General features: G+C 37.7%; 1 protein-coding gene across 1 annotated transcript in view; it reads right to left on the bottom strand.

The window, feature by feature from the left end:
• The window catches only part of WDR70 (WD repeat domain 70), a 273,677-nt gene that overhangs the window by 38,464 nt on the left and 213,994 nt on the right, over positions 1-21,219 (bottom strand). Inside the window, exons 12-13 of the mRNA XM_004605593.3 lie at positions 18,297-18,381; positions 16,753-16,891 (exon numbers count right to left, since the gene is read on the bottom strand). Of these exons, the coding sequence (XP_004605650.2) occupies positions 16,753-16,891; positions 18,297-18,381 (224 nt within the window). The remainder of the gene's footprint in view (positions 1-16,752; positions 16,892-18,296; positions 18,382-21,219) is intronic.

The raw sequence follows: 21,219 nt of genomic DNA, 5'->3' as shown, positions 1-21,219 counted from the left end.
GGGCCCTGGGGCTTGGCCTCATCTCTCTCCAATTCAGGAAGTAAACTTGGTGAGTAAGCCTCAGTCACCAATAAATAAGTCTCCTCAACACCCATCTGCTCTCCATGGGGACATCCTTTAAAAGGAAAAGATTAAACACAGATACTTTCTTCTCTTGAAGAGAGCACATTCCCGTCCTTTCTCTCTCCTCCATTCTCTTCCATCTCCAAGAATTTTCTTCTTGTGCAACTGTCATTCTTTGCTGGAAATTTTCTCAATCTTCTCCCTTTCCTGCTCCAAACCTTTCTCTTTATGATAAACCAGAAGCCCAATGGGGAAAAGAAAGCATGCTATACTGCTCATACAAGAGTGACTGCAAACACACAAACAAACACCTACTCTTGCCAGATAATTAATTGGCACCCAATTCTCAAATTAATTTCCACCAAACTCATGGAAAAATGACTTTATTAAAATGAGTTTATTTACAGCCTTAGCGCTTAAATTAAGGTAACTGCTAAAGCAGCAAAAATCTGGAAACTGGTAGTTGTCCTTGGCAATAAATGAAACACATCTGTATCTGATAATAAAACTGCCTAAAGAATTTCACGATGAGAAAAAGTTCTCAGAGAAAATGGAAGGTCTCTTGGGTAAGAAAATTAAATGCAATTTTCTTCATCTAACTCAAAACACGAAATATTAGTTTGAGAAGAACTTAGGAAGGCAGAGAAAGCACAAATAATGATTGAAGAAATTCCGGTAATCCGTCTTATTAACGAGAGTCTGGAGCAGGAGACAAACGGAAGGGTGGAAGCCACCAGGCGAGACACTGGTGGCTGGTTCCACACGGTTGAATGCGTCTCTGGCCCCACACCATGGTAGTCTACCAGAAGCAGGACTTGCTGGGGGCTCATTCCTCAAAGTTTTACAGAATGTCCCATTGGTGGGCATATGATGGGTAACGGGTGTGCCAAGGCCCTGAGGCTTGAGAGGGCAAGGAGCACTGAAATCTCACAGTCACTATGAACCTTTCTGGCTAAAATATCTCATCTCATCATTCAGTATGGGGACCCAGACTGTGGAAAGTCTTGGGGGCACAACAAAAGGTCAACCACTCTCCATGTACTCTACAAACACCCAGGCCCCTTACCCTTCTTCCCTTACCAATAGTCAGAGATGGGCCTAAGGACAATAGCAATTATTCCTTTGCTTATATGAGCAAAACAAAATGCAAATGGATAAAATTATCACGTATCTACTAGACAAAAAAATGCATATAATGAGTTCTTGGAAATCAACAAGTATATAAGATAATCAAAAACATTATGAGAAATACTGAATCTCAAAAGAGAAACTGTACAGGATGTGTAAAACACTATTTGTCTTAATATAGTACAGGTAAAGACGTTTTATAAATCATTCTCCTTTATTTAGTCTTATGGGGATCTGACAGCACTTCTTCATATAAGACAAAGCATTATCTATCACTCCCCCCCAAAAGGAAAAAATTACACTGGGGTATTTGGTAATTATAAACCTCTTTCTTGCCCGCACTGTACATAATTGTGAAAGTCTGGCCAAAGCTCTGGTAGAACAGCTGGAAAACTTGTTACAAAGATCATTCATCAAATTCAGGCTAGGAGAGGAAAAGCTGCCACAGATAATCCTACCAGGGGGCTGGAGACATAGCTCAATGGGTAGGGTGCTTGCCTTGCACATGGCTGTGGCATCCCATATGGTCCCCTGAGTTCTGCCAGGAATGATTCCTGAGTGCAAAGCCAGAAGTAGCCCCCTGAGCATCGCCAGGTGTGGCCAGAAAAAAAAAGAAAAAGAAAACCCTACAAGACAGCCTTTCACTGGCTTATCAAGACATAATATGGAATGGAATGTTAGACAACAGAGTGGCAGTCACTACTGTATTACATGTCAGAGTTGAAGGATGTTTTTCCATGGGGCTGAGGAAAATTCCTTAATGATTTTTTTGCCATTCAAGCAATATAGTCTACATAAGGAAATACAAGTAAGTTTAAATATCAATTAAATCAAAACTTTTTTTTTTTGCTTTTTGGGTCACACCCAACGTTGCACAGGGGTTACTCCTGGCTCATGCACTCAGGAATTACTACTGGCCGGGTTCGTGCAAGGCAAACGCCCTACTCCCTGTGCTAACACTCCAGGCCCCAAATCTAACTCTTATGTAAAGAAGGAAAACAAAACAAAAACAAACCAAAAAATCTCTTTCTTGTATAATCCAAAGGCTAGACTGGAAGCAAAAGAGCAAAGAGAAAAACATTCCTTTGAAAATCTGACACAATAAGTAGTATCTTTTAGTACAGCATGTTTCCAAGTTAAATGGCACTGGGAAATAGATAAACTAATGAACTGGGCAAGCCAGACTTTTGGTCCTCACTCTTCTTCTTCAAGTATTTCATGCAATCTGAAGTAGGTCCTTGATGTTGCTGTAGTTCCCAAAATGAAATATTTATCAAACAGAAAATTATAGTAAAAAGCATCTCATCATAGAGCTCAAATTTGGATATTCAAAATATCAGTATTCAAAATTTTCAATATCTACAGCAGACAGTAGTAAAAAGAAGAGAATATTGAGAATATTGAATACTACACCTAAATAAATGCATCTGAATAAAAAGTCTACTAATTAAAATGAATTTATAAAAATAAATTGGTTCTTTTAAGAGACTAGAGATGAGAACAGAAATGAAGTGTTTGTGTATGAGCATTTCAGAATTTGTCTTCTATTCTTAGGAAGAATGATTATCATTTTGTACAAATATAGCATCAAATTCCAACAAATGGTTTTTTCAGAGTGTACTTTACAAAATAGATCCAAGAATAGATCATAGTTATTAACAGTGTAACAACCAAAACAAATCATTTTCATTAGAGTTTTAAATTACCGGCATTTTAAGCATCAGCACTGTTTCCTCTATTGAATTCAAAACAACCATTTTAGTAGGCCTACATGAAAAAGTTATTTCATGTTTTAAGAAAGCAATTAAAATGTAATGTGTACTTCATTCACTAAATCTAAAAGAAAACATTTAGATTCTGAAATCTCAAATGAATTAGAAAAAATTAACAAAAAGCAAACCAAGGGAAGATAGTAGGAAATTACAGCATGTTCTAATAAAAACATACTAGAATAAAAGGTGAAGAGCAATACCTAAGAATAGTAGAGATAAGGGTCAGGAGGATCGCTCCATGGCTTGGAAGCCAGTTTCACATGCTGAGGGAAAAGGCAGCTGGGATAGAGAAGGGAACACTAAGTAAATGATGGTTGGAAGACTTGCTTGGGATGGGAGATGCGTGCTGAAAGTAGACTACGAAACAAACATGATGGCCACTTTGTACCTGTATTGCAAACCGTAATGCCCAAAAGGAGAGAGAGAGTAAGAGGGAATGTGCTTGCCTCAGAGGCAGGGTGTGGGAAGGGGTGGGGTTGACGGGAGGGATATTGTGGAGAGATGGGTACTGGAACATTGTATGACTGAAACATAATCACGAAAGTGTGTAGGTCTGTAACTGTATCTCACAGTGATCCATTAAAATAAAAATTTTTTAAAAGGTGAAGAGCAAAATTAATCAGTACATTTTGCACCAAATGCCTACTATGTGCCAATTATACTTGTTGGTAAGCATCAGGGATATAATAACTAACTCCACTTTGGTTACTAGAGAATCTAGATAAGTATGACATGAAGGCACAGAAGAAGAAAATAGAATTGTTGAGAGGACATAAAGCACAACAAAATGCTGTTTAAAAAAATTAAATAGTAGGGGCTGGAGTGATAGTACAGCGGGTGGGGCATTTGCCTTGCACGTGGCCGACCTGGGTTCGATCCCCGGCATCCCTTATGATCCCCCAAGCACTGCCAGGAGTAATTCCTGAGTGTAGAGCTAGGAGTAACCCCTGAGCATTGCTGGGTGTGACCCAAAAAGCAAAAAAATAATAAAGAACACCACAAGTCTGGTTCACTTAGAAAAGAGATGATTGAGCAGTTACATTATAATCTTCAAGGAAACAGAGGATGTTGACCAGCTGTTGTCCAACTCCACTAGGACTGAAAAATGTGGGCTCTGTACGAGAATGGGCAGTCAAAGCCAATTCAGAGAGGTGTGGTAGTAAGGGTTCTCAGAAACAAGAATGAGCTCTTCAGGAAAGTGGAAAAATCTTGAGAAACCTAATTTTTCCCCTTTTTATTGAGTTATTTATTTTTGTTTGTTTTGTTTGAGGGTCACATCGAGAGCTGCTCAGAGCTTCTGGCTTTGTGCTCAGGGATCACTCCTGGCAGTGCTTGGTGGACCATATGCATTGCTAGACATGAAACTGTAGTTGGCTGCATGCAAGGCAAGCACCTTCACACCTGTACTATATCTCCAGCCCCAAAAGTGAATCTAATTTTCAGAGAGGAGGCTTAAGCTGCTGTTCTAAGGTAAGTGAGGAGATCAACTCTACCAGATTGAGTCTGATGCTAATTTAGCAAGAGTCACTATCTCTGCCTGTGTGTAGTTAGGTCAGAGAAGAGAGGAGACCCATCCATACAGCATAAATGTCTTGCAAGGGCCCAGCTCATGGAGAAGCATTCTCCTAGGCACATTGGCTACACAAGCCTTACTATTTCATTCTGTGTCTGTCTGATATAATTTTGTCAATTCTAAAGAAATACCCGACTTTAGGTAAGACAGAGAAACATATCACTGTTAGAAATGCAGTTCTAAAACCTGGGCAGAAAGCTCCGAGCACCTACTGAAGGACTCTGAAAGACAAGCAGGAGGTGTGTGGGGACATTCGTTCAGAATTTAGAGTCACTGAAGCGGAAGTGAGTTTACAATTATTTCTCTCACTGAAATGCTCTCTCTCTTAAAAAACATGTTAAAAATAAAATTATTTTGATGAATAAACACCAAAATTTAAGATATAAAAAACAGGAACCACTGAGTTTTCCTTTTGACTTAGCTTTAATATGGCTTGACTGAGCACTGGTATTGTTTCCATTTTTATACCCATTTTATTTACAATGCTGCATTAGAATATTATTTATTTATTTCAGGGTGGTGCTAGGGTTGAAATATGGACCTCACATATTCAAGTATTTACCACTGATCTACATTCCTAGCTCCTAATGCTATTATTTTGATTACTAATATTTTTTCACCTGCTTTAATTTTGTGCATAAATAGGATCTAGTCCTGGTCTTGCCTCAACCCATACCTCATTCTATTACATAAAAGCTAGTCTAAAATGGGCCATGGAACTCAGAGTAAAACATAAAACTTTTAGAAGAAAACACAGAATAAAATATGTTATCAGGAGTCACTCATCTTTAGATGTGACAACAAAAGCATATCTGATAAAAGAAATACTTTAAACTTGATCAAAATTAAAATATTTTGCTTTGTGAAAGACACTATTAAGAAAATATAGCAAAAAAATAAGAGACTGGAAGAATATATTAAAACACATTCTTGAAAGAAGTTGGTATCTAGAATATAGAAAGGACACTCAAAAGTTCACAGTAAGAAAACAAACCACCTGTTTTTAAAAAGGCCCACTTGGAGAGAAACACTGAATAGGCACTTCACCACAAAGATATTTGAGTGGAAAATGGAAATTACAGTCACACTTACTAGAATGTGTACAATCAATACCAACAGTACAAAGTGTTGGGAAAGATGTGAAGCAAGTGGAAAGTGCATTCACAGTTGTTGGCAATGCAGAATAGTACTGCTACTCTAAGGAAAAGCATGGCAGCTTCTTGTAAAATTTAAATTAAAATAAATAAACATTCACCATACAAACTTACCCCACAAGCCTACTGTTAAGCACTTACCCTAAAGAAAAAATGTATATCAAAGCTCTGATCATACTCTCCAAAATTACTATGACTAAAATTACCACATGGCTTAAAAAAAAAAAGTTTGGGTCACACCCAGCAGTGTTCAGAGCTTACTCCTGTCTCTACATGCAGAGATCACTCCTGACAAGCTCGGGGGACCCCATATGGGATGCTGGGGACTGAACTCAGGTTGGACGCTTGCAAGCAAGTGTTCTACCTACCGTATTATCGCTTCAGCTCCTCAAATGTCATTCAAGAGCAGACAAATTGCTCTCTGCCCAAACTGATCAATACTCACATAACATAATGTTGAAGATACACACAAAGGCCTGGATGAATCTTAAAAGCAGTCTGTTGAAAGACATTCTTAAAAGGTAACCGAGTGTCTGAATCCATTTATGATACTCTTGAAAAAACAATATGTTTGAAGAAAGGATCAGTAAATGCTAGGGGCTCTGAGTGATGGACGGGGTGAGTGTGAGCACAGAGGAACAACACAAAGGAATTCCTGGCAGGTGACAGAACTGTTCTGTGCCCTTACTGTGCTGATGGCGGCCACGTGAATTCATACTTCTGTTTAAAAATCACATTAACAGTATATATTAGTATCACTATACCATTTAAAATAATAATAATTAAAAAAAAGAACCACAGATATGTAGCTCCCATCATTTTCCCTACCTAAAATATTTTAAGACTTAATAAGGTAGATATTACCAGGTAAATCCCCAGGAAATCAGTAGACTTTGTTTCCTCTATTCTTGTGTGCCTACAGATATGCACTCAACTATTTCTTCAAATTCTGAAAACTATTTTCCTATAACATCCAGAGTATGATACTCATTAGGTGGTGAGAACCAAGAAGTAACTGAACTGAATCAAATTTAACTGATATCATGCCCCTTGGACACTGAAGTTCCTAAAGGGGGTGGTGGTGGTGGTGGTAGTGGGGTGTGTGTGTGTGTGTGTGTGTGTGTGTGTGTGTGTGTGCGCGCGCGCGTGTGCGCAGACCTCGACCTGTGTTCCTATCCTGTTCAAATAACTCTGGTGTGTAGGCTGCTTGCTTCAGAAACTCCTAGGAATTACTAAATTTGATTTAGAAATCCAAATCATGGAAATAGAATAAAGACAACATTGTTTTTATTATAGCCAAACTGGCATCTTTTTTCTTTAGTGACTAAAGAAATTATTTCTCCAGAAAGTGGCAGTAACTGATTATGGTGCTTCTTAGAGAGTAAAGCATTGCTGCAATTGCCACATTGGGAGTTATCTCTGAAACCAGGAACTGATGAACTGGCACAGATACTAAAAGGCAATCATCTTCAAATTACTCCTATCAAGCAGTCACATGAGTATCACAGAAGATCCAATGTTCTCTCAGCTCACTCACTAGATCCTTTTCTCAGTGAGCAAATATTTTGTATACTATGTTGAGTATACTAGCTTAGCACTGGTTGTTGGAAATTATAGGTATTTTCTTACATAAAAGCACGTTAATCAGGATGCTTCTAGGTATCTGCCTTATTTAATTCTCCCATGAAAGTAAATTACTGTAAAATTTCATCAAGCTGCTGATATCACATTACTAAAAAAAAAAAAACAAACAAACACAAACATATAATTCAAAGCAACTGTTATTTTCCTAGTCAACTAGCTGCCTGATTATTCTTTAATAAAAAATCAGATCATGGAAAGCTAGTTAATCCAAAGGCACTCACACACCTTGTGTTTCACATTAAGGTATTTTAGAAGGCAGATGAATACCAGATATAAAATATATATATATGTATATATATATGATTTTTCCAGTTGGCATTCTCACTGCCAATATCTTCTGTTTCTTCTGGGGACTGTTACATAATTCTGACTAAGCAATGAATCTTTTATTTCTAGAAAACTTTGAAAGGCCGCAATTCTGCCAGAGCTGGGACTTTGTATCAGTAACACAGATGATCAGCCCATTCCCACACAAAACAGGAGAACAGAGAACCCTCAGCTTCTCTTGGAGACAAGCCTTCATAGGAACAGGTTCACTAATTTGATTCAAGTGAATTCCAAGTTTAGAGACATGTAGATTCAAATGTAAGAACAAAAACACATGTAAAGCAATTCTGAGAACTTCTGGAACACCCATTAATCTGAAGGCACTTTCTTCCCTCCTTCATAAGTACAAATAATGGATGCTGGCTGTGGTCTAAATGTCAGCACATATCTTATGCTTAAAAAAAAAATTAAGATAAATAGGGACCACAGAGATAGTACAGTGGGTAAGGTGCTTGCCTTACATATGACTGACCTAGATTTGATCCTTAGCATCCATACGGTTCTCTAAGCTCCACCAGGATAGATCCCTGAACACAGAGTCAGGAGAAACCCCTGAGCATCACTGGGTATGGCCCCAAAATTAATGAAAAAAATTCAGCTAAATTATCTAGGGTCTATTTTTCATGTCTTGTTTATTTGCACTTGTTCTTCCTCTTCAATCTTTTTGTGTTTAATTATCAATATTATCTTCTAATATGAACACAAAAACTTTACATAAGTGATAATGTTTCTAGTTTACATGTTGTATATTAACACATATAACAATTTTGCAATTATTCATTTCAATGTTCTATCAGAAAGATAATCAGTGATGTGATTTATTAGCCTATATTTTCTTTCTGTGATAATTTATTTTCCAATTAAAATTTAATATGCACAGCTTTATAATAGATAATACAATTAAATATGAATAATTATTCTGATATTATCTCGTTAGAAGTATATTGTGAAAAATCAGAATTACAAGGTGAGGAAAATTTATGTAATCTCAAGTTCTTTTTTTAATTTCACATAACTGATTAAAGACAGAAATACAGTTGATCTCATGAAAATTTTTGTTTTAAAATAAATATTATACACAATACAAACCTCACTTTCTCTTCAGTACCTGTAATAGAAGATCTCTAGAGATAGATTAGAGAGAGGTCTTAAATAAAAAACTTTCTCCTTTGGGCTAATACATAAATTGCAACTTAATGAACTGATTTAAATAATACTTTAAACCAATATGACAATAAGAATCAGAGACACAGTTCAAAAATGTAAATATGGGGCCGGAGTGATAGTACAGCAGGTAGGGTGCTTGCCTTGCATGTGGCTGACCTGGGTTCAGTCCCCAACATTTCAAACAGACACTGAGCACCACAAGGAGTAATTCCTGTGTGCAGAGCCTGGAGTAACACCTGAGAATCACCAGGTATAAAGTAAACAAATGAACAACAATAACCGAAAGTAAAGAAATTCTGTGCCTCACAGAAAAACCTTCAAGTTCTCCCCCTCTTTTAGGGAAAGGAACAGAGTTGATAATAACAAAACAAAACAAAACAGAACAAAACAATCATTATTTTTAAATTCTACTTTCCTTCACTTGGATTGGGATCCGGAGGTCACACCTGGAGGTGCTCAGGGCTTATTCCTTATGCACTCAGGGATAACTCCTGATGGGGCTCAGGGGACCATATGGGATGATGGAGATTGCACGTGGGCCAGCAGTGAGCAAGGCAAGTGCTCTGCCCACTGTGCCATATCTCCAGCCACCCCTGCCAACTCTTTTCCATTTGGAAGAACATAAATGAGGTTTGTGTAATCTAGACCTCAAGTCTCAGGAATTCTGGAGAATAAGTAGTAGTAATATGAAGTGAAAATCTAATATAACCATTGTTCCTTGCCATCTATTCTCTCTGGTGATTAAAATATTTCTGAAGTTAATCAAATGCTTTTTACATAATCACAAGTGAATTTTTCCTTTACTTTAAAAGTCCTTTACAATTATATTATTTTTATGCTGACACTGAGATTCTCCATCAACTTGGAAATGCCTAACGCTGCCTAGTTGAAAACTCCAAAGCCAATTTCATTTCCTTTCTGTAGCCCTAGATGATACAGCTTTGTTTATACTTTTTCTCTTCCTTATTTTGTTCAGTGTTTATAGGTTCACAGACGTCTTTTATCAAAATACGTAAGCAAATAAACAAATCAAATGGGGAGTGGACTCAAGTAAGAAATTTCTGGGGCTTTTTTTCCCCACTATTTTTCCTTTTTTACTCAAAGGAATGCCCATATCATTTTCTTTCTCTCTTTTCCTTTTCTTTCTTTTAGTTCTTCTTGGGTTAAAAGAGTGTAAATAGTATAACGAGTAAGCCAGGCTCCTTGATTTATATTAGTTAAGAAGAAAATTCAATATCATTTTGCAACAAATCATGATTTGATTAAAATTATTAAGCTTGTAATAGTGTAGAATTCTATTTCACAGCATTTACCAAACCAATTGGAACTTTTAAGAGATTCAAATATTTTTATATTTCTCCTAAAGAGAACAATATTTAAAATAAATTGATGTACCTTTGAATTATATTTTATTCATTCATTTCTCTTATGCTCCCATCACATAAAAGAGACTTAGGAAGGACCCTCACATAAAAACAAAAGTGAGTTTATAGACTCAAGATTCAATTTACATCCTGGAATTTACCTCACAAAAAAAAGGCCATGTACACTACTCAAATCATAAAGAATTTGATGATGAATTTTAAAAACACAATAAATTTGTTAATAAATAGAATTTTTTAACTTGAGGAAACACTGGGCTACAAAAGAAACATCTAAAATTATTTTTAGCAGTATTATAAAATGTATGCAAACATCATACAGTAATTGGGTAATAAAAGAAGCATATGTACGTATGCTTTTAACTTAAGAAAAAACAATTGGACTTCAAAGAAAACATCCAAAATTAATTAGAGCAGAATTGTTAAATGTGTGTAAACATCACACAGTAAAAACATTAAATGTTAAAGACACTGCTGTCATCTAGTAAAGGGAGTTGAGTTCCTACACTGGAGGGAGAAAAATCCATAGCACATGGCAATGAAGAGAAGTAAAGGAAAATAAATTCTGTTTCATTATTATTATTATTATTATTATTTTCATGGGTAGGGAACTACACCCAGTGTTGCTCAGGGCTTACTCTTAGCTCTGTGCTTAGGGACCACTCACAGTGCTTCTGGGACCATACATAGTTCCAGGAGTGAACTGGGATGGCCACATGCAAGGCCTTAGCTCCCTGTTTCTCAGGCCCAAATTCTGCATTTTTAAAAAGTCTACTTCAAAATTACACATGGAAACTGCAATGGCTTTATTTTATAAAGCCACTCTGAAGGCTGTAGTGCTTTTGAGTTACTGGGAAATTAACTGTTTTGACTGTTAACAGTGCTGGACTAGAAGCATATGTAAGTGAAGCTTGCTATTCTAGAACCTGACCGACCATCCCTAGGCTTTCTTTGATTTTAGAGATGGGTGGGGGCCAGGTGTACTAGCAATCAGATCCAACTGAAGTAAATGGGCAATATGAAGCAAATGGGTAATTTCCTGGGTGAAATTAACAACTCCCCTGCACATGCTGGTCAAACCAGCACACTGTTCAAGTCTGATTTGAAGCCTATCATGTAAATTAAAACTCAGAGATTTAATGAACAAAATGAAATAAAAGAGGTGGGTTTCTTTTTTTCCTGTCTTCTAAGCAAAGTGTCCGTCCCCCTTTTTTAAACACATTTCAAAACAACCAATATTTTGTTTTCTTGCACTCTAAAAATTAGTCTAAAACCTTGTGAAAATAAGTCAAAGGGGCAAGTTCAAGTTCCTTCCTCCATAATAAACATGCCATCCCCTTATATAAACAGAAATAGTCTGATACTAAGGAGGCAAGAAAAAGCAAACACATCAGGGGGAACCCCAGAGGAGAGTCGGTGAGCCCACCACGTGCCCCAACAGAGCCCGGGCAGCTGAAAACCTCCAGAACCCAATTGCCGCCACGCTCACAGCTGATCTCACAGGTTCAGAACAAGCCTCATCCATGAATGAATCTGTTGAAAAACTCAGTATGCAGGTTTTATGACTGAAATCTCCAGGCTCTCAGAGAGTTGGGAATAAGTGACCTCCCCACATCTCCCTGTTCTTCCAAAAGCCTGGCAGTCATGCCCACAGACTGCCTCTGGCACCATATAAGCTCATTAACGGCCATGATCCAGAGACTCACAAATAAATCTCAGAAGAAACCAACAAGCTGCAGAGAAACCAGTGAACCCCAAAGTCAACATCCAGCTAAAAATTTATCTCCAGCTGTATCACCCTATTTAAAATGTCAGAATTCCTGGAGCGACATCTCATATTCTATACCATTGATGTACCAGGAGTAGCACACCATACTGGATGGGGTGTAAAGTAGAAGGAAGCCTATCACCATCAAAAAAATATATACACATTTATGTATATATGTATATGTGTATGTATATAATGTATACATGTATATATAATATATATATATATATATATTAGCACACAAGGCTAAATCTGTAATATATTTGTAATCTCTTTCAAGGGCATAATGGCTCCAGGGTGAGAAACAACATCCACATACTTTCCTCCAAGGAAATTTTTTTTGATCATTTTTAGCAGATTATTTATAACAAGCAATACAATACAATAGGGCCTGCTACTGGGGCAGGCTTGGGTGGTGGTTGGGAAATTTGGAAATAATGGCGGAGGGAAGGTATAATGGTGGTGGGATTAGTGTTAGAATATTGAATGTAATACATATTGTTAGCAACTTTTTTAGAAAACAAAAACAAACAGATCCTAACTAAGCAATTTGAAAGGCTGCTTTAAGATGTGTAGTTATGGGGCTGGAGCGATAGCACAGCGGGTAGGGTGTTTGCCTTGCACGCGGCCGACCCGGGTTCGATCCCCGACATCCCATATGGTCCCCCAAGCACTGCCAGGAGCAATTCCTGAGTGCAAAGCCAGGAGTAACCCCTGAGCATCGCTGGGTGTGACCCAAAAAGCAAAAAAAAAAAAAAAAGATGTGTAGTTATGTCCTTATTTGAAGTTCTCTCTCTATTACAATGTAAGGCGGGGGGGGGGGGAGAAGAGGGAGAAGAGCGGAAGATGTCAAAAGATAATCTGAACTTTTTTGGGGGGAGGAGGCATATTTTTTATTCAGGGAAATCGTAGAAGGGAGGTAGGGAGGGAGGGAAGGAGGGAAAACAGGGAAAGGGAGAGAGAGTGTGTTGCATATTCAAGAGGGGCTGTGGACTTCTCCAGAGAGGAGAGAGCCAAGGGTACCCGATGAAGTAAGAGAATTACAAACCCCCACCTCAGCAGCGTCTCAGCTGTCTCCCAGTGGCATCTTCAACCCAGCTGACTAGCAAGCAAGGCCCCACCTGAACCAGCATGTCATACAGTCAGCCTGGAACACTGGACCCCAGGACTCCAGCAGTCCCAGCCCACCCTGCACCCCAGGGAAGCCAATGGTGCCAGGTGTTCCAGATCCCAGTGGTATCTCCGGCCACTACCAGAACGCTGAACTGCCGTGAGACTCCTACCCCTTCAACTTCACGGTGAAGACAGCCATAGCCTCATGGAAGTCCACAATCCTAGGGTATGACCTACTGCCTCTAGGGACCAGATCACTAAGAGTGCTCTCATGGCAGTAAACTCAGAAAATTTGCCTCAGAGATCAGCAGACACAAGGAGTAAAGATAACAGCCCAGAAGGCTCTAGGAGCACCAACAAGCTCTACAGTCTCTCAGATAACGACTTCAGGGACACCATGATGTGGATGTTTAATAAGCTCAAAGACACAATGAAACAGGCACAAGAAAGTATGAGAGCAGAACTGAGAAAACTACATTCAGAAGTAAATGAAGAGTATGGTAAGTGAAATGAAAAACTCAACAGAAGATCTCAACGTCAGGAGTAACAACAGTTGAGGAAGAAAATTAGTGAGCTTCAAGATGGGATGCAGGAAATGTCTAGAAACCAAAAGGAGATGAAAGAAAATCTGAGAAGAAATGAATAGCACAACAGAGAACTATGAGATGAGTTCAAGAGGAATAGAATCATTGGTGTACCAGAGGAAGAGAAAGACAATTTCAATAAGAATCATTAGTCAAAAAAATATCATTTAAGATGTTACAAAGTTAGTGGGTTCATGCACCCAGATTTAAGAGGTCCAAAAGGTTCCAGCCAAGAGAGAATGCTCTCCCCACTAAAAAAAAATCCAAGAAAAATCCAGAACTATTAATAATCATCAAATATGGAAACAACCCAAGTGTCCAACAACAGTTGACTAGATAATATAGAAACTATGATACATACACACCACTCGGCTGTAAGGAAAGATGGAATTGCAGCTTCATGGTTGGATCTGGAAAGTATCATGCTGAGTAAAGTTAGTCAGAAGGAGAGGGAAAGACAGAATGATCTCCCGCATAAGTGGGACAATAAAGAAACATAGCAAGGAAGTAACAACACTCTAAAGGCAACAGAAACTGAGACCTGGTCTTTAGTAGAAAACTAACCCTAGTCTGGGATGGAGATAGGATGGGGGGAATAGAATGGTGTAGGAGACACTAGGACAGTGTGGAGGGAAGAAGACAATCTATTGGAGGTTGTGGTGCTGGAATGTTTTATGCACAAAATGCTACCATTAACAGAGGTATATTACAGAGAAAGAAAGAAAGGAAGAAAAGGAGGGAGGGAGAGAGAGAGGGAGGGAGTGAGGGAGGGAGGAAGTGAAGAAGGAAAGTAGAAAGGAAGGAAGGAAGGAAGGAAGGAAGGAAGGAAGGAAGGAAGGAAGGAAGGAAGGAAGGAAGGAAGGAAGGAAGGAAAGAAGGAAGGAGAAAGGGGTGAATTACACATCTAAGGTTGATATCTGAGCAGTCCTTCAGAATGGAGGATGTACTAACCTCACCTTCTTATAAAATACAGGGATTGTTTATCTTTTTTACCAATAGATAATTTCTCTCCAACCTCATGCTCCAACAGACCTATGCTCTACAATATACATTATCTGCACTTTCCAAGATTAGAATTAACATATTTAATGACTATCAATCAGTACAATAATTAATCACCTATTTTCCAGACACTGTCCTAAGCAATGATGATATGGCAGTAAACAAAATCAAGTAGCTGTGCATATGAGGCATATATCCTGAAGATGTATATCCCCAAAAACAATGTATACTGTATGAGGCAATGGTGAGTGCCTCAGAATCTAGCTAGAATCTAGCTAGAAAAACAACTTAGTCACATAGCGAACAGCGTGTTCTACATACTACAGAAATCCAGCATATTTTTGTAAGTACAATCATGCTTCCATATCCTTTAAATTACATTTCTACTAAAATTACAACTTGAAAATATAACAACATGAATAATTCTGAAATGTATAGTCATTAAGAAATATAAGAGAATGCAGATAACTTCTGGAACAACCAATTATAATAATTCAATTTCAGAGATTAAAGTTGATAGAATCAAGAGTATTTTTCTTTTATTTTGCTTGGCTCCTGATGCACCCCCAAAAATTATTATTAGTGCTGGCACATTTCAAATTATGTCATGAGATTAGAATCTATAATTTAAGTACCTGTCCAGAATTAGTTTCATTGTTATTTCATTGCCTCTAACTATACTATGATTTCAAATCAGAGCCTACAAATTAAAACTCCATAGTAATACAGAACATTAGAGATAGGAGCTTTTATAGCCAGTGATTTAAAAACAGTTGTTTAATTGTCTGAATTCAGTGCATAATAATGTCTAATATATCTCTACTATTTATAAAAAGTTAAAAAAAATTGGACAAATCTATATAAGAACAATGTTTAAGATATAGGATATCACTAAAGGATTTGACAACAAGGCAAAGAAAATGTACACAGATATTATTTGGCCTCTAAGTACGAATACTTAGGAAATTATAATAATTTGCTGCACCATATCAATGATAATACATACTTTGAAGGAATTCACATTTCCTCTGGGAATCTTCACTATTACATTATATTTGGTTCTAAGTTTAGCATACGAATGAATGATGGTGTTTTTGTACTCATGTACATCTGTGAGAAAACAAAAGTGTTTCCTTTTTCTTGCATGTAAAAATAGTATTTTAAAAGTCTTAAAATTTTCAAAAACTAAATATTGAAATTAAGCTCAGTGAAAGCTGAGTCCTACCTCCTGACAAGCAGAATTCAACAAAAGGTTTAGGAGACAATGAGCTACTTCATCCCTTTCTGAGGATATCTCTCTTCATTTCTATCTGTACTGCCCACATCTTCATGAAAAAGTGCACATTGAGTGAAGTTCCTCTCTGTTCCTACATACCAAACAGCTTCTGCTCTCCTTAAAGTGATTAACTGAGGGGAAAGCATGTCTTGCCTAAATGAAATTCTGGACCCAAAGGCAACATGGCTCAGGTGAGGACAAAAGGTAGATCAGCCTGTCCATAACACACTAATTTCTATGCTGAGGCAAAGTGCAATGGCTCGTGTACACTTTATCAGGGCTCATACTGTCTAAAAGAGACAAAAAAGCAGGGCTGAAGAAATAGTACAGTGGATAGAGTGCTTGCCTTGCACAGGGCCAAGCGGGGTTTGATTCCTGGACCCCATATGGTCCCTTGATCCTGCCAGGAGTGAAGCCTGAGCTGAGCGTAGAACCAGAAGCACTGGGCACTGTCTGGTGTGACCCAACTCCCAGCCTCCCACGCCAAAAAAAAAAAAAAGCAAAAAGACACAGGGTTAGAGAGATAGTACAGGGGTTAAGGCCTTGTAATGTAGCGACCCTATTGCGTGGGATCCCCTGCACTGCATACGGTCCTCACGCACTAGCAGGGATCAACTCTTGAGCACACAATCAACGCTAACCACTAAGCACCGCTAGGTGTGGCCCCAAGACAAAAACAAAGTAAAACAAACAAAAAAAAGCAAAATGAGAGCAGCTCAGAGGCAAAATTCACAGACTAGGAAGAAGAGACACACACACACACACACACACACATATATATATATATATCCATACATACCGCATCCGTGATGTCAATCTCGTATACCCGTTGGAAAGTCCTGCGCTCAAAGAAAACAAGCTTGCCGCTGCCACATCCCCTCTGGACCGAGGTTCCAGTGACTACAAGTTTATCATCCGGACTGAAACAGCAGTCAGTCCTACAAACAGAGTTTGTATTTATGAGCTATGATCTCTCTACAAGAAGCAATAATGAATGAGGTAAATAAAATATAAATATCATTAGTAAAAGTTAACTTGTATTGAACTTACAGAAGTCAAACACTAATGGCTTAATCTTCACAACACCTATAAGGTAGATCTAATCTCCATCTTACTGATTAAAAAACTGAGGCAGTTAAACTTGTGCAAGATCACAAAAGTGAGTGATATGGATGGGATTCAAATAAAAGGTAGTTTGAGTCCAGACTCTATGCTTTTAATATCTATAGAGTATAATATTTTTAATGCAAAGGGAATATGGAAAAAATACAGACACTGACAAATAAGTATTATAAGACTATCAAAAAGTCATTAGATTGGAAAATATGTTTTTTGTTTTATTTTTATTATGTATACATACATATTTATATATGTATTTAAAAATTTTTTTCAAGCCACACTACTACTACCATCCCCAAACAGAGTTTCATCAACTTAAATACCATGAAAGAAGCAGTCTGCACCACACGAATCTGATGAAATCAGTAACTCTTTTTAGACATGTGGATGTGAATAACCAACCTACGGTATGATTCAAAGAATTTACGTAGGAAGCATTATTTGTACCAAGCAATAGCTCAAAAATTTCTTGTCGGCTATAAATTCATGTTGGCTTGTGCATGTTCATCTGTTTGTTTAAAAACATGCAAATGCCACTGGCAATGGGCTATGTTAAAATCAGGACTCTGTGTATACATTTGCTTTCATTATTTTCATGCCTATTGGTCATTATTTAATACAGATGTAAAATGTCTGCCCAGGTGATAATTGTAGAAGTCAAAGATATATATATATATACACACATATATATACACACACATATATATATATATGCATATAGCCTCAGAAGAATATTTTAAATGCTTTTGTTGTCATCCCAGTAGAAAGGAGATAATTTTGTTTGGGTACAGAATAAGATAGTCAAAGCAAGTGAAGGATACTGAACTAGAGATCAGAATGATAAGAAAACAATATACAATGATGCTCTATGAAAAACTGTCTTGATACAAAAGTGTGAGAGTTCAAATTTTAAAAAAATGTAGGCCCAGTATACAATACTGAAAGAAAAATCCCTTAAAATATTTTATGACCTCCCAAGTTTACATACATATGTACGTACTAAAAATACACAGCACATACAAACACAAGTATTTAGTAGTTTAATTTTAAAGAAGTTTGAATCTCTGAAATGTACAAAATGAAAATAAAATGCCTTTCATAAAATAGACTTCAATCACTCTTCAAGTCTCTTTTCTAGATCTAAAACAAACACAATGGAAATTATAATTAACATTTCGTTTTCATTCTCATATGTTTATCAGCTATTAAAAGTATGCTACTTACATTGGGAACATGGTGGGAAGACCAGAGGCTGAAAAAAGTGGCTTATTAAACTGTCGAATGTCCCATAATTTTAATGTATCGTCACCTAATAGAGGACAGAAAATAGAAATAATAAGACAGGAAGTGAATTGTGCAAGAAAAACTAGTTCCAAATGTAGTTAGTTTGCTAAAGTTAATGTGTAAGGAAGGAACCAGATGCATCTAGCATGCTTTTTTCAACTGTTCAGCAGGCAGTAGCTGCAAGAATAGTATAAAAATAAAAGTTATCAGTCTTTAGAAATTACTTCCCAGACAGATGCTGCATCTGTAAGCTGTAAAGAACCTCTGGAGAACTGACTTTAAAGAGTGATTTTAGAGCTTACGGTAGATCCTCTGAGGTACACTTCAGTTATAACCTGACTCCTTAAAAAGATATTAATTTAACAACCACAAGGGCTGAAAATAGTTCTATTCACAATAGACTCTTTTTTGCCCACTAGTGTGTAGGTAAAACTATCCATTAGCATTTATGAGGGTGAGTCGCATAATTCCCTTCCCTTCAGTGTAATATTACCTATGGATATTATTTTTTACTTTGATAGGGAGTATAATTTTCACAAGCTATTTAAAATATAATGCGTATTCTTTTAAGACTTACAAATTTCTTTTTTTCTGCAGGGTTACTAACTCCTGATCAGAATGAAAGCTGAAACTTATATAAGCTCTGTTCTTTCTCCCCAATATCCACAGCTGAGTGTGTAAAAACACAAAAATAAAAAGAAAGGCGCGGGCGAGGAAAGGGACGGAGCCAAGATGGTTGGTCTCACCACAGTTTATTCCAAACTTCTTTCTCCATTCTCCTCTGATTCTCCTCCTCTTCTTCCTCCCCCATCCTACTTCATTCACTCTCTCTCTTCATCTGGAACTCGCCCCCTGCCCCCTCATACAGCTACCTTAAATCCCCCACCTCCTCTCTGGATGCAGTAGGCCGGGGCTTATGCGTAGGTGTGGTTACAATCCATAGGGGGTAAAGTTCTATCCCTTAGGGAATGCTTTCACTAGGACAGAATCTCAGCGGGACATGCGCCCAAGAGCTGAATCCCATGGGTGTGTTTCTCCTCTCTTTGTCCGACTAACGTATAATTATTCATATTATAAATCATTTTGTATGGACATAGCAAGAGACTATGTCCCTGAGACTATAAGCATTAAGTCTCATATAAGCATATATGACTATATGCATATAGTCTCTAAATGCCAAGAGACTATAAGCATTAAGCTTATAGAATTGCTCGATCTCAGACTACAGAGCTCAGGCCAGATTAGTCTTTCCTAGCCCTAGCAGGGCTCTAGTCTCTTTTGGATCATGACATGACAGCCCATGACCAAGTTCTTAACATATAGTTAAGCATTAGGCGCTTTGGCCAGGCCCATCTCGATGCCAGGGTAGCACATAACTCACCGCTTGCCCTGGGTCCATCCCGTCCCCCGTTGGGCCCCTGCTTTTGGGGGTGCTAGGAAGCAAAGGCAGCTGAGGCTTAAGTTGAGAAAGCAGATGCCCAGGAATGAATAATATTTGAAGCCAATTAAATCCCATGTTACCAAAGCATATTAATAAACGTCTTTCTTTGTCCATACAAAAAGGATATTATTTTAAAGTAAACTATTCAAAAGACATAAGAGAGGAGAAAGACAATATTAACTTAAAGACAATATTAACTTACACTGTCCTAGCAAGGTCTGACCTTACAAATTAAGAGTTTGATTAGAGGAAGAGCAGATAAACTGGTAGAAATGGTTACAGATAAACAAAGGAATGGGAGTGACTCGGGAGCACTTTGATGGGTGTGACTGATAAACCTAAGCTCCTAGTTGCAAGGAGAGCAGGACAAACCAATGATAGCCAACAGCTGAGAACTACCTCAGCCTGTAGATTCAAAAAGAAATAAGCACAAAGAACAAGTGAGGTAAATAAAAAGTAAAAATCCACAACTAATGGAAGGAGGAACCGATTACACATACTTTCTGCCCAAAGGGTTGGAACACAAGCTTTGCTTGCAAGAGCTCTGGATTTGAATCCTGCCACCACCTGATCCCTGGAGTATTTGTGGGTGGGCCAACTTTATTTTTTAATTAAAAATAAAGTTACATATACTCAAAATGCTCGAAGAATAAGAACCATCAAAAATGTCTTCAAGGTCTGGCTAACCCAGCAGGTTTTGGAGCTCTCAGAAGCAAGTTTACTCTTTGCTGAACAGACTTCCACCTGTCACAGTCTATGAAACCAGAAGGAAAAGGAGAAGATACAGTATACTCGCTGGCTTGCCCAGGAGCTACTGGGAGTACTGACATGGCTTTGATAGAAATAGTTGGTTCAATAATTCCAAGGCAGTAATGATCAATGCTATCTCAGAGTTTTTGTATCCTATTCCAAAGACACCAAATGACAGTGACAGTGTCTAAGTAGAGCACATCATTTGGAAAACCTTCCAAGGGAATCCAATTACATTCAAGGTAAGAACCACAGTTTTTAAGTAAAGAATACATATGGTCTTAATTAAAAGTCATGTCAGCACTCAAGTAACAGGTTAGAAGGAAATGATCCAATTACACATATTATACATACTCACCTTTGCTATGAAAACCCTAAACTGAAAACAAATATGCAATGCTTTTTTCATTTTTCACAATTATGTACAAGGAGCAGGGAGTATAGTTTGGATATAATGGTTTCCTTGGAGGGAAGAAAATTATTTGATGTTCAATTTAGGGAAAAGCTATACTTGGTCTCTTCGTCTTTTCTTCACTTGCAGTACCCTCGCAACAAGGCTGAGATCAGGAATCTACTCTATATTATACACCAGGTACTTTTAAAACCCGAGCCTGGTTCATGTTTTAAACTATGTGTTTCCACCATGCAGCATAAGGGTAGTATTAAGTAGGT

The sequence above is a fragment of the Sorex araneus genome, chromosome 1 (assembly GCF_027595985.1).
Source record: "Sorex araneus isolate mSorAra2 chromosome 1, mSorAra2.pri, whole genome shotgun sequence".
Classification (NCBI taxonomy): domain Eukaryota; kingdom Metazoa; phylum Chordata; class Mammalia; order Eulipotyphla; family Soricidae; genus Sorex; species Sorex araneus.
This window is presented reverse-complemented; position numbering and strand designations above follow the sequence as displayed.